This window comes from Vanellus vanellus (assembly GCF_965231255.1).
Source record: "Vanellus vanellus genome assembly, chromosome: 4".
Lineage (NCBI taxonomy): Eukaryota > Metazoa > Chordata > Aves > Charadriiformes > Charadriidae > Vanellus > Vanellus vanellus.
The window spans coordinates 19845340-19858350 of record NC_138909.1 but is presented as its reverse complement, the minus strand read 5'-3'; the positions used below and the strand labels follow the sequence as shown (position 1 = coordinate 19858350).

Here is a 13011-nt window from a genome sequence, read left to right as displayed (position 1 = left end):
AGCAGTGTTGCTGTGTCTGTGGCAGCAAAAGTAAAGGGCAAGCTGTCACATAACAGTGTTTCACCTGATGCCCTGCAGACTGGGCCTGTGTTTTTACGACAATGAGTAAGAAAGAGTTTTTCTGTGTGCTGTGGTAATTGCATTTGGCAGATAGCTACCTGGTTCCACATCTGTCCCTTTTAAACTCTGCAGCTGAGAGAGGGTTGTTTGGTCTTTAATATCAATGCTGAAATTCCAGTTATTTTTCTGCTGCCTTGCACAATATAGTTTATTGGGAAGTAAATGGTCTCCCAAGAGCAGTGGTGGAAGCCCTTTCATACCAGGTACTAAAAGTTAAGTTGGTAGAAGTGGTGGGGGTGAAGTGATGTGACGAAGCCAGCCTGTGTCTGGAAGGCGGGCAGCTGACTGCATGTAGCTTCCCTACATCTATAAATAAGTGTGGGTAGGCTGACCTGGCTGCTTTGACTAGCTGTCAGAAAGCTCCAGCCTCTATAAGTGGTGAGCTTCAGCATGCCTGAAATGGAAGTCGTTAGAAAGAAAACACTCAGATAATCTGGTGAAGGCTTCCACAAATAGGTGTAGATTTTGGAAGGTATGGATGGCCCTTTCTGATGTCTGGTTCTGCATTTTCTTTTGTCAAGAGGAGTCCTTAGAGTTGCAAATCACTTCAAAAAACTTGGCCTTGCACTTGAAGGACAATTACTTGTTATGTTGCTGAACACATCTCAGTTTTCAATCCTCCGCTCCATACTGCAGGCCTGGATGATAGCGGATAGCTCCTGGCATAAGATAGTCTTGTGGCAAGGCTTTTAACTCTGAAGTTAAATGTTCACGATGGTGTTTCTTTCTCCTGCAGAAGCACAGGCATGCCTTCTGCTCTTTCTCCAATGTCCTCTCCTGCCGGTTCTGTGAGTTCTCAGCCGGGATCGAATGCTAGCAACTGCAGTGGCAACAGCATTGGCTCTTCAATCACTGTCCCCTATAATATCCCAAGCATCACCTCTTCCTATGTCAACATCACTTCCTGTATCCTCTATGCGTATGATATTTGGGAACAGGCTGATGCACTGGCCAGGAAGAATAAGGGTAAGTTTTTGCCTTCTGGCTTTTCTGTCTTGTGTGTTGTGGTTATGTGTATGTTCTCGCTTAAATCCTAACACTCAACGGAGCAAACACCATACCTAAAGATCAAAGCATTAAATATGTTGAAATAGACAGCTATGGCATATTGGCAAGTTATTGGCAGAGATACTTGATGGTGATATATTGAGGAGTGTTCCAATTAAAAGATTGTCTTGGCATCCTCAAACGTCTAAGAGCTAAGGGATGAGGGTATCAAATGCAGGAAACCAGCCAACTTGCTTCATGGTAACACAAGAAGCGTAAGGGGTTTTTTGCTGTTTGTTTTTCCCTTTGGGGCACAGAGCTTTTCTGAGTCGGTTCACTTTCTATAAAAACAGCTTTTTGGCCTGTAGCATTGTGTTTTAGTTTGTTTGTCAAACTTCCAGGTATTTTTGTCTTGAAAACGGTGAAACTGGCTTCTCTAACAGAGGATCTGAGCAGCACTTGAATTGGAGTCCTTGCTGGGCACGTGACCAGTATTTGCCGGTAGCATTTCCTAAAATTGCTGCTACTTTTTTTATTTTACAGTTTTGTTAATAAAAAAGTTGTATTGTCCTGTGGTACAAGCAGTGGTGAGTAAGCAAAAGCCCTAGAGTGGGTGCAGTTCTATAACCTGCCATCCCACGTGGCATTTGCAGTGTCATTTTTCATCAAACACAAAGTTTTGTGAGCTACTGTGGGCAAAGGGACGTATTGCCACAGTCTGTTGGCAAACTTGCAAAAGAAAGTAACCATGATGCGCCTGGCTGAATTGTTGGAAGGCTGTAAAAGTACTCATGCTAATGAGGCAGTTGCTGAAATTCAAAAGGCTTTGCAAGTCACCTTTGAATAAAGTAGCTCCAGTTGTTGGCTGTCTTCTGAGCAAATCTGTGCTCGCAGCAGCAATTCATGTGTAGTATTTTGGATTATGTCCTCAAAAGGCTGATAAAAGACTGTCACACAGAAGGCTCAGTGGATACTGCTGGTAAGCCAGAGGAATGAGTCATGGAGGAAGACCTGTAGGGGGGACAGCCTGAGCACAATCTTTCATCAATCAAGAGTAAATTCAAAACCTGCTCTGTGTTGCAGTAAATACTCTCAAGGGAGTGGATCTGTGCAGGAGAAGCGTAAATACTCCTGTAGGCTTTGCATTTGCTGTCACTGTTCAGGACAGTGGAGGAGTTCCAGTTCTGATATTTGTTGATATTTGGTGTAATGTACAGGTTCTAAGAGGTACAGAGAGTGAGTACCTAAAACTATTGAAAAGGCCACATCCTTGATTCTTTTGTGCAATTCATAGGGCTTAAGAAGAAGAAGAAAGAGCAGTGGCCTTCAGCTATCAAGTTCCCTTAAATGGAGAAGTTAGTGGAAAGCAGTTAGTTATAACTGATGTCCAAGGCACTTGTGCTGAAGTGCTTTCTGGCGGGTCCAAAACTAGGTGCTTCCAGTGCAGGACCCAGCTCCTCACTTCAGAGCAGTGCGTAATTCAGATCATGAGGCTGTAACACGTTGCCTTCTGGCCTCTGATGTTCCACAGCAATGACGAGCAGAGGTTGCATGTGTGCATGTAAAGTCACTCTCCTTTCACGTGGTGCTGTGGTCACAGATCAGATTAACTCCTGTTTGCTCAGGCAGGGAGTTTGGACTCCTCGTCTCTGCTTGCAGCTCTTCTGTTCCCCATGAAGGGAATGGATACCCATTTTGTAAACAAAAGAAGGAAAATCGGGGGAAATGCGTTTTCTGCTTCTGAATTGGAAAGTATTAGAAGGAAAGCGTTGTCTTCTCTGCTTCTGAAGAGTTCCTTGCACAGCCAAGCAGAAATTTTCAGCCTCCAGGTTCAATCTTTGTGTGTAAAAAAGTAGAGCTGAGAATGGCCAGGTTCTCAAAAGGTATCTGGCAAGACGATTGAGGCTGGAGGGACTGGGGTGAGCCTGTGTTGCTGGAAGGCAGGTCACGCAGCAATGTCTTGGAAAGGTGTGATAATTTCCTGTAACTCACTGTCACCTGCCGAGATGATTGCCAGCGCAGAGCAGGGCATTTAGCCTGCCAGCACCTCCCGGCAGGTTCAGATATGCTGCAAGATCCATTTTCTGCCTGTGCCGGAGGAGGAGCACGGTGCCTGAATTTGGTGGCAGGATAGGACTCTGTTAAATCTGCCTGATGTGCCCAGCTGTAAGCAACTCAAATCAGAGCTGTATAGCCTGCCAAGCTATCCAAATTTTTAAACCTGCTCAATTGAGAAATCATGATGCCTTCGACGTTTGAGGATGGATGAAGGAGAGGGACCAGTCCAACGACAGCTGTGTGTGCTTCTGGGCATTGCTCAGAAAGACACTCAAATTTGGCCTGTTTAAAATCTGGGGGAAGCACACAGCACATGTGTGAACACCCAAACTTTTGCCCACCTACCATGGAGTCTCGACGTCCCTTTAAACCCAGCGGTTGGGGAGGCAGTTCAGTGTATGCAGGTGTGTGTGAGTACGTTTTCCTCTCATGTGCCCTGCCTCGTGTGCTTGGTATGCTTCCCAGCCTTCTAATGTTGCTGAGCTCTTTGCATTAATGCGTTTAATGGGACTTGCCGGCTGACAGTGTGCTGCTGTTGTCGCTCCTTGCTGCCCCCTTGCCTGTCAGACATGCCTGTTACGTGAAACCAACCACATGTTTTCTCTCTCCCTACCCTTTTTCCAGAGTTTTTTGCTGAACTCGGCACAGCGACGTGCGCTCTGGCACTGAACAGTAGCATGACTGAACTGGTACGCTACACTAGACAGGGTTTACAGTGGCTGAGACTGGAAACAAATACGCCTTAACTGGTGCTCCAGGTGGTTAAGTACCTTGAACTTTTTTGCACTTTTGAAGCCTCAGAAACAGTCTGACTTGTTGAATCGTTGGATACAAAGCACCTGCAAGGGAAAATAAGTTAAGGTGGAATGGATCTGGTTACACTGGAAAAACTTTGAATGGTGTTTGTAGGGTAGCGCTTTGCTGCCTTGAAAAAGAAGAGATGGAGGAAAGCCTCGATGATGATGGCACCTTCCTTTAAAACGACAAAGTGCAATAAATTGTCTGAATGGCTCAATGTATTGATGGTCTATAAACATTTCTATTACGAATAACCAGCAGGACAATAATCACACATGAAGAAGTGCCGACAAGAAGGAAATCTGCCTCCAGACGTTATTACGCAACATCCCACAGTCCACAACAGTTGTGTGCCCAGAAGACATGTCAGAGAAGTGTTTTTGCAAGCACGGATGCAATCTTTGGTGTCTTTGTTCCTCAGATGGCAAGTAGCAACCTCATCAGCACCGAACAGCATTATGTTACAGTAAAAACAGCAAATTGGTCTGCCTTGCCAGCTTTCCAACCTAACCCTCTTGCATTTGTCAACCAGCTGCTGTCCTGAGAATTGGGGGAAGCCACTGCCTTCAGCGCTGCAAGTTCACTTTTTAAGTCATTGCTGCTCTGGTCCTCCTCCTTGCCACACACTCGTGCACACACATGCCCTTAGCACTCGAGCTATGTTACTTAGGGTCTTGCTTGGTTTAAGGCTTGTAAGCCAAACACAGCTGGGGTGCCAAAATGACCAGGTATGGTTGGAAACAGCTCTACCCCTCTTCTGTGGTGGAGGGACATTGCTCACACTGAGGACTCCTTGTCCGGTTGCTTATTGTCGCTTCAATGGGTGGGGGTGGACAGCTGTACTGGGTCACCGTGGTTGCTTGGACATTGTTCTGAGTCTGAGAGGTTACATGGGGAGGAATCGCTTCTGTTTACGTGGCTGAATGTGGAACATAAGACAAATGTTGCGTTTGGATATTTGCCTGCAACCATTGCTGGTCTTGGTGAATATCTAAGAGCAGGATTTGGTACCAAAGTAGGGCATCCTTCATGTGGGAGATAACTCACTTGCTCTTTCTCAACCAAACTACAGCATGGGCCCAGCAACTTAGAAATCTGTCAAGGGAACACGAAAGGGAATAATTAGCTGTTTGCAAGCATTTTTTCCTTGCCAGGAGCTGCATTTTTGAAATTGCAATTTTGCAGGTGACAATAACGGTGAAAGCAGCATCCTCAGCATTTATGTATTCAGTAAGGTGACACCCTTCTCTACCCAAAGATGTCCTGTTGTGTGACAGCAGCATCCTGCCATCCTCATATCTAATAGTGTGCCTTAGCCCTCTGGTCCCCTCTCACATCCCTTGTCCTATCTCTGACAGGCCTGTGGGAGTGGCGAAGAGAAGGATGGTATCCCAAAATAATTATGCTTACAGGAAAGAATTAGCTCCCTTTTACACATATTGTCAGGATGGAGGAACAGGTCTGCATGCATGCAGTGGTACTCCCTTTGTAAAATACCTGCTTTTGTTTTTGAGGCTCATGCAAATGGACAGCACATAAATATCAGCAAATGGTCTGCATTTCCAAAAGTAGTTTCTGTAGAAATGGCCCCTGCCACCGGGAAGCCTGGAGTCATTTTGCCTCTGGGAAGAGCTGTTGGGAGTGTGCTGCTACTCTGCCCTAGACCAGAGCACAAGGGAGCTCTCCTCCCGCCTCCCCTGGCAGCGCAGGACCACTGGGATCCTGCCTTAGTCTTCCCGCACCTTCAAGGGACTGTCCTTTTATGTTCACTTTATTAAAAGCCATAGTGCATTTCAGGGATAAGCTGTCCTAACCAGTGGAAGAAAGGTCCATGTCCTCCCCCTCCCCGTTTTACCTATCAAACTTCACTTGTGCTCCTTCTCCCTGGGGGAGAGACTGCTCTGAGTAAGCCAGGGACAGAGAGGGGCTCAGCATTAACTGTTTTGTTCTCAGGAAGCGCAGGGATGGCCAGCTGGCCTGAAGTCTTGATGTGCACTTTGGAGCTCAATTCCAGACTAGTGGGTCGATACCTTCTTCGGACTTTATCTTCCATCAAAGCTATTCTTAGGATCACCAGCTGAGGGGGAGGAGGGAAAGAAAAAAGCTTTATTGAACCTGAAGACCGCTGTCGGAGTCTGCCAGAACCGTAGCAGAGTGTTAGGGGTAAGCATAAGGTGAAGCAGGGACATGAGTGTGTCCCCCCCCCAGTACTTTCACTTGCATACACCCACCTCTCTCCCTGCTGCCAGGCCGGGTTCCCAACGGAGAGCCACTTGCTCACAGCTTGCCTGCCCCAGGGGGACCTGCTGCAACCCGCGAGGCAGGGTGTGCAACTGCTCCTGTCCTACCTCCAACTCGGTGCAGCCCGCGGGTGCACCAGGTCCTGTCCTCACCTGCCCTTTGGTCAATTTGCTGCCCAGATAGTGATAATCTGTTGTCCTGATCCTAGGAAAGCAAATGCAAGGGTGTCGGGCAAGCAAAGTTGGTAAGAAGACACCCGGTGAAGGCAGATGAACTATTGGCATTTGCTTCTTTACGGTTGGGAAAAGGCAGCATGCGCTCTGCTACCATGTGGAGGCGGTTGTGCAAGGGCTGCTCCCAGTCCCAGGGCAAATTCCCATGGGCTTCGGAGGAAAGGAGATCACGGGCAGTTCGTGTCAAAGGCATGTGGGGGCTATTTGGAGGCTCTCATTTCAAAAGCGATCTGTGGAAGCATCAATACCAAGCTACATAGCAGGAAGCTATGTTTTGTTTCAGGTCATGGAGAAGACTGTTTAAATAATAGGTAATTTTTAAAAAGCCATCATATTTCAACCTTGAGCCAGGTCAGAGGCCTGCAAAGGGTTAGGAAAGATGCTCATTGTTTTCACTTGGGCCTGTCCAGGCCTTTAAAAAAAAAACAAACCAACAAAAACAAAAAAAAACAACCAAAACAAACCACAAACAAACCCCAAACCAAAACATAACAGTGGAGGAAATAGCATTTGCCATTAGGAAAGAAAACCATGAATCCAAGAAAAAACAGCGGTGATGGTTGAGTCCCAGAAGGAGAGGAGGCAGCTATGGTGGCAAAGCAGCATCATTTCCATGCAATATTTACTTAGAAGAAATAATACACGTGTTGAAATTGTCAAATGTTCTATTTTTAAGATGCCATTTATTTAATAGCTGAAAGCCCCACTTACATGGAGATGAAGATTTCTTCTGTAACAGGAAGTCAAAAGTCTGACTGCAATGTCCTTGTTTTTGGTTTTGTCCTCTCCCCTCCCTCTTGGTTCCCATTATAAATCTGTACACCTTAAGCTTATTTGGGGGATGTATGTCCCTCTTGTTAATAACTTTTTTCCTGCCCTGTGTGTGATGGAGTTTCCGAAATGGTTGATTCATTCATCTGGGGAAATAAACAATAAATGAAGTAGCCTGTGTTATGAGTTGTTGCAAGAGTCCTCGTGTTCTCAGCTTTTTGTAGAGAAATTGTAATTTGCCTTTTCTCTCGGAATGGTCTTAGTGTTTCCCTTCTGAACGAGGTTTAAGGATGAATTTCTATACAAGAAATGTCTGTTTCAATTGCTCCCCTGTTTATCGCCCCTTGTCCTTTCCTTTAGGAACAAGAATGGGTGCAAATCTAGATGCTCAGAGTGGCAGGAGGATCACGCCTCAAGACATCTGCCTCCTGTCCTCCCGAAAGGGATTCAGGGAAGATTGTGCTGGGGTCAGCTTCTGAGAGCTGCCAGAGCCTGGCTCTGAGCACTCGCTGACCGGAAAATCCCACGGGTTGGTTTCATGCAGTTGAACAAGTTAAATAAGAAAAGAAGGAGACAGGGCACACAAATGGCAGTTGAAGCGTGCTGCTTTGCGTGTGCCACAAAGGTGTTGCAGGGCACAGTGCTGGGAGGAAGGTCTGCTCAAGTTGAGTTCATGGATACGTTTCTGAAGTGCTGCAAGGAGGATTCACCTCAGGGAATCCCACAGGATTTCATGCCCCATGGTAGCTCTGCTTCTCATTGGTTAAGCAGGGTGGTCTCTTTGCAATGGCCTTACTCTTGTTTGGGGCTTTTCCCACTTTTTGTTTTATGTCGGGCAATGTAACTGTTCTTGGAAGAATGGTTTTTGCATCTCTCTGTGCACGATTGTGCTAAAATTCATGCATATCATTCAGGTCCTTTCTGCAATAGGCATTGCACCTAAGATGGTTGCTAATAATGGATGTGGTTTTCTAATGTAGTAAATTGTAGGGTATGCTGAAACCTGTTTTAATACCCACTAGATATGTTGCTGTTACAGATATATATAGCAATGTAGACTTTTTTTGGTCACTGCACGCTGAAAATCCCAATGGCAAAATTGGAATTGAAGTATGAATAAAAGGAAAAAATACCTAGTTAGTTAAAAAACAAAACAAAAACAAACCGAAATGTACCCAGATGAGCATCTGCTGGGATTTTTAGCTACAGACTAGACAGGAGGAGCTCGGTGGCGTGTTTGCTCAGGCGAGGTGGGACTGGGACTCGATTCACTGCCATCAATTAGTGTTTCAAGTGGCATGAAACCAGGTCAGCCCCAGGCTGATTAAAAGGTGCGTGGAGGGTAAGAAAAGAGGACGGGAAGATAGCTTGTGGTTGTGGACGTATGTATGTGGATTAAGCATCTGTGAATTTTGTTCTGGTTTCGGTGGGTCGTGAGGGGTAATTGGACACGAGCTGTCCTGTCTGCCGGCCAGGGTGGAGCTGGTTTTCCTGTGTCGCTCTCGTCCTCTGACCCACCATTTCCTACCCCCTTGTGCCCCAAAAAGTATGTTTCACACACTCCTTGCTTGAGGCAAAAGTTAGTTTTGGAGGTGGGAATGGAGATGGGGAGTGGAAGGAGGGATGCAGAGGAAGGGCGTGCGATGTGCCAGCAGGGAGGTCATCCAAAAGCCAGGGCGTGAGAAGGGGGAGCAGGCGGCCATGGGGCTGCAGCAGGTTTTGACCATCCTGCTCATCTTTCTGCCCTGGGGCAGCGCCCCCCCTTGGCTAAAAGGGTCAAAAATATTTTGGGGTGGTTTTCCAAGAATATTTTGTTGTTGTAGTTTGGTTATTTATTGAGCCTTTATTGACCAAACCTAATTTTGCAACTGTGTTTAAGTTGAGGTTTGTTATACATTATAGATTAGCTTGCTTTCTCTCTTTGGCTTGGCTTACCCTTTTCAAAGGCAAATGTTATTTTTGGCAGTTTCTCAGCCCTATGCTGCTCTCCAAACACTAAAATAGCCCATTGGCAGCCTGTGCTTTCTTTATATTAATTGCACTTTTACTGACCCCCGTCACTACCCAAAACCAACAGTGTTCCTGGGCCATCATCAGCATTTCTGAATGTGTTTCTGTAAACTTTGCGTTCCTGAAACAAGGACTCGTGCATGTTACAATGGCAGCGTGCGATCACTGCTGGTTTGCGATGTGTTTTGTCAAGGTACAGGGTTCCTGGAATTCCCACTGGGTTTTTCTCCTCTCCTACTCAGTATTGCTGAACTTAAGGTTTTCTTTGGGTCCAGCATTTCCTATCATAGCAATACAGCAATGTTGTCCGCTTCTGTTGAGCCAGCCAAACTGCATCCCAACCGATAGCTTTTTTCTGTTCTCTTTCAATAGTTGAAGCCGTGTATCAGCCCGTATGTGGTCTGTGGCAGCTGAAAGGTATTTCTGAAAGTTGCTCCAATCTGTGCAATTTTTTGCTTGTTACACGTGAGGTGCAGCAGGCTCTGAACTTGCTCATGAGCTTTCCTCGCTGTTCAGAGAAGAGCTAGTTAGGCTTTTGCTTTGTCTTATTTTTCCGGAGGGCGTTGGGAGAGAGAGTTGAGCAAGATGCAATCTGCAAAGCAGAGCAGGAGCTGAAGGTTTTGTGGGTGGTGTTTTCTTTGCGATGTGAATGTGTACGGTAGTGCGGTGGGTGCTGGCAGGACTCGTGTCATCAGGTCTCTGGGCAGTACGTGAATTGTGGCATGCTGGTCAAGCCACTGCCCGTCTGTTCAGCTGCCAGCCTTGCATTTCTGGGTCATTTCTGTGGGATTTCTATTTCAACTGTTACCATACAGGGTTGGGATTTTTCTTTTTTCACCCCGCTTTAGGCATCATCTTAGAGTGTAAATAAAACTGCAATTCTCAGTGAGAACGTCCTTAAAAAGTAACTGTCAGGTTTCCTGAGCACAGAACATTGGTCTTAAATCTGTTAAATGGTCCATGTCCCGTGGGGAGTGACACGCCAGTCATCCCTCTCGCAGCAGCTCTTCCCGTGCTGGCACACCGCGGTGGCCCAGTGACGGGAGAGGTGCGACGTCTTAGAGCCCCATGGAGAAATGAGGACGCCAAACCTCTTGCAAAATGGAGTCTCCAGTGGGTAAAGATGTGCAAATAAGTGAGGGGAGGAGACTGATGTGTTTGGCTTCAGCACTGAATCCACACTCTGAGGCTTCTGTGAATTAGAAGTATCTGCCTTTTATAGTCCATGAAAAAGATAAAGATCAGATGTGTGATACAGCTTAAAAAAAAAAAAAATCTCCCCAAAGATACTGTGCCACCAATCTTTTGTTTGTCTTCTGTATTGAGGATGAATTGCTGCGTGTGTGTGTGTATGTATATATAAAATTAAAATATGAATTTTGACTTGTTTGTCTTCAAGTTCTTCAGATGAAAGAGATGTTGGTGAAAATTGTAAAGACGAAATTAAAAGCGAGCTGCCTGGGGGAGGGGGTGTTTCTTGTTTTGCTGAGATGTCTCGCCCTCCTCTGTGCTCTGCTCACGCACAGTTGCACAAGCACAGCCCCTGGGTGCAGCTTTGCTCGGAGGCGAGGGCTGGTGTGGCCATGCAATTTGTGATCATGCCACGCATCTTCCTTGGTATGCAGTTGCATTTCTTAAAATATTCGACAGCACAAACTTGTCACTGCCTTCACCTCATTGCCGCTTTTTTGAGGGAAGATATCAAAATGTTGCATTTCAGGTTTTTTAACCTTGAAGTTTGAAATTTGGGTGTTCATCCTGATGAGACCGTGATGATGGGATTAATTTTTGTAAGCACTACTCTGGCAAAATATTCAAGCGTGTTTCCAAATCCCATTTATTTTGCCTGAGTGTGGGGTATGTTTTACTGGCACAAGTGTCTTCAGAAGCTCTAGATACCTGGTACGTATGTATTTTCCTTTTTTTCTCTCCTCTAATGGTACATGCATAGTAGTCCGATGCTGCCCTCTGTCTTTTGGTTTATAACCCGAAAAAGAAAACAGAATTAGTCTTTTGGTTTACTGGTGCCTTTTGTCTGACAGCTTTGACCTTCTTTCGGTGAGGAAGACTTTAATTAAGGGCAGTAACTAACCTTCTGCTAAAGCCCAGTCATCAGTAGGTGTGAATCAGCAGCACATGAGTGCAGGGGGATGAATCTCAGCATAACCCCAAGGGGTTGGAGATAGCAGTGCCCCAGCTAACAACTTCAGCAGGGCTGGGCTGTGTGTTTCTGTGACCACTGGCTTTACAGAGCAGGGCAAGTGTATGCTCACATCAGCTTTCCTTTTTCCCCTCTGAGAGGCTGTGGTGGAGGGAGTGTTGGCATGCCTTGGAGCAGCGTTGTTGGCATGCCTTGGAGCAGCGTTGTTGGCATGCCTTGGAGCAGCGTTGGTGCCAAGGTGAAATGGGCTTTGTCTGAAAGCCAAAGTGCGTGTGTGTGCAGACGTTGCAAGGAGGAAAAGAGAGTGTGTGGAGCCAGAGGGGCTGGCCCTTGGGGAAGCGTGAACTCGTAGATCTTTGGCAGTAATTAGATAAGATGGATTATGGTTAGCTGGTGTAGGGGTGCTCCAGCAACCCACATCAGGTGTGGAGTGATTAAAAAGCAAGGAAACCAGCCTGGGGGCAAGCAGACCAAGGTGTGAGTTGCTGGGAAAGAAGCGGTGAGAGAGAGAGAGGCATGGCAGTCTCTCGGAGGTAAAAGGAAGACCTTGGGAACCAAATGGGAGTAGCGAGAGCAGCTAGGATGTCCACTGAGGACAGGAAGAAAGAAGGGCTCTTTGGCTCTGCTTTTCCATTCCTGTCCTTTCTGTCCCGCATTCACCAAGATTTTGGCTGGGGAGCTGGCACCTGCTTGGACAAAAGAAAAGTGAGAAGCAGGAGGAGAAAGTTGCCATGTGGCTTAACGTGCAATGACAATGTGACATCTAAATGCACTGATATTGGCAGCTGTAATGTGCTGTTTGTTTCATCTGGCGGCTGTTCATTTGGAGATCTGACTTGGACTGTGTCAGGACAGTTCACGGCTTTGCAATTACTTTCTTCCAGCAGCCCGTGCTGAGTTAGGTGTACTGAAAATGTGTGTAGGGGAAGATAATTTGCTTACGATTCTTGGCCCAAGTTAAGTCTTACCCATCAAGCAAATAAGGACACAAAAATGTTTCTCGTTGGCTATTGAACCAGAGCCAAGCCTCGCTGCCACTCCCAGGAATGGCTGTAGCTGTGTACTTGCAAGCTTAGACTATTAATTTTCAAGACCGTTAATTTAATAAGCATCAGAGAAATTATCCTGTGGGACGCTGCCAGGTAGCAGGGCCGCTTCAGAAGTCAGGCAGGCAGCCGTAGCCACGCACGCGTGCATTCTCTTCATCACAGCCCAGTGTACATGTGTCTTATTATCTCTGTCAGGACGCTGGCTGCCGCACCACCTGATGTAGGTTGTGTGCACTCATTGAAAGATTGAGTCACCATTTCAGTGCAAAACTTATGGCAGGTGTGTATCTGCATGGGCTTTTTGCTTGAAGTGATGGAACACGATAATCCCTGCAGACCAGACAAGTCAGATGGCAGAAATTACAAAGCTGCCTGTTGACTTTGTGTGTGTGTGTGTGCTGGAACATGTTGAAAATGAAACTGGAATCCAAGGAATTGCGTTAAAATGCCGTGAAGTGGCAGCAACACCAACCATGCTGACAGAGCCAGGAAAGAATTACAAATATAGGGTTCATCTCCTGGCTAAGAGTGCTTTATTTGCTGCCAGTTCCAGTCAAGAGAACATGCAAAGGTTCAGAAAATA

At 46.3% G+C, this 13011-nt stretch overlaps 2 protein-coding genes across 2 annotated transcripts in view; both read left to right on the top strand.

The window, feature by feature from the left end:
* LOC309671214 (AF4/FMR2 family member 1-like) overlaps window positions 1-4144 on the top strand; it is a gene marked incomplete at its 5' end in the record, with an annotated part of 37947 nt that extends 33803 nt beyond the window's left edge. Inside the window, 2 exons of the mRNA XM_082482419.1 lie at window positions 857-1086; window positions 3790-4144. Of these exons, the coding sequence (XP_082338545.1) occupies window positions 857-1086; window positions 3790-3911 (352 nt within the window). The 3' untranslated portion in view covers window positions 3912-4144. The remainder of the gene's footprint in view (window positions 1-856; window positions 1087-3789) is intronic.
* LOC309670951 (kelch-like protein 8) overlaps window positions 1-13011 on the top strand; it is a gene marked incomplete at its 5' end in the record, with an annotated part of 421963 nt that overhangs the window by 356408 nt on the left and 52544 nt on the right.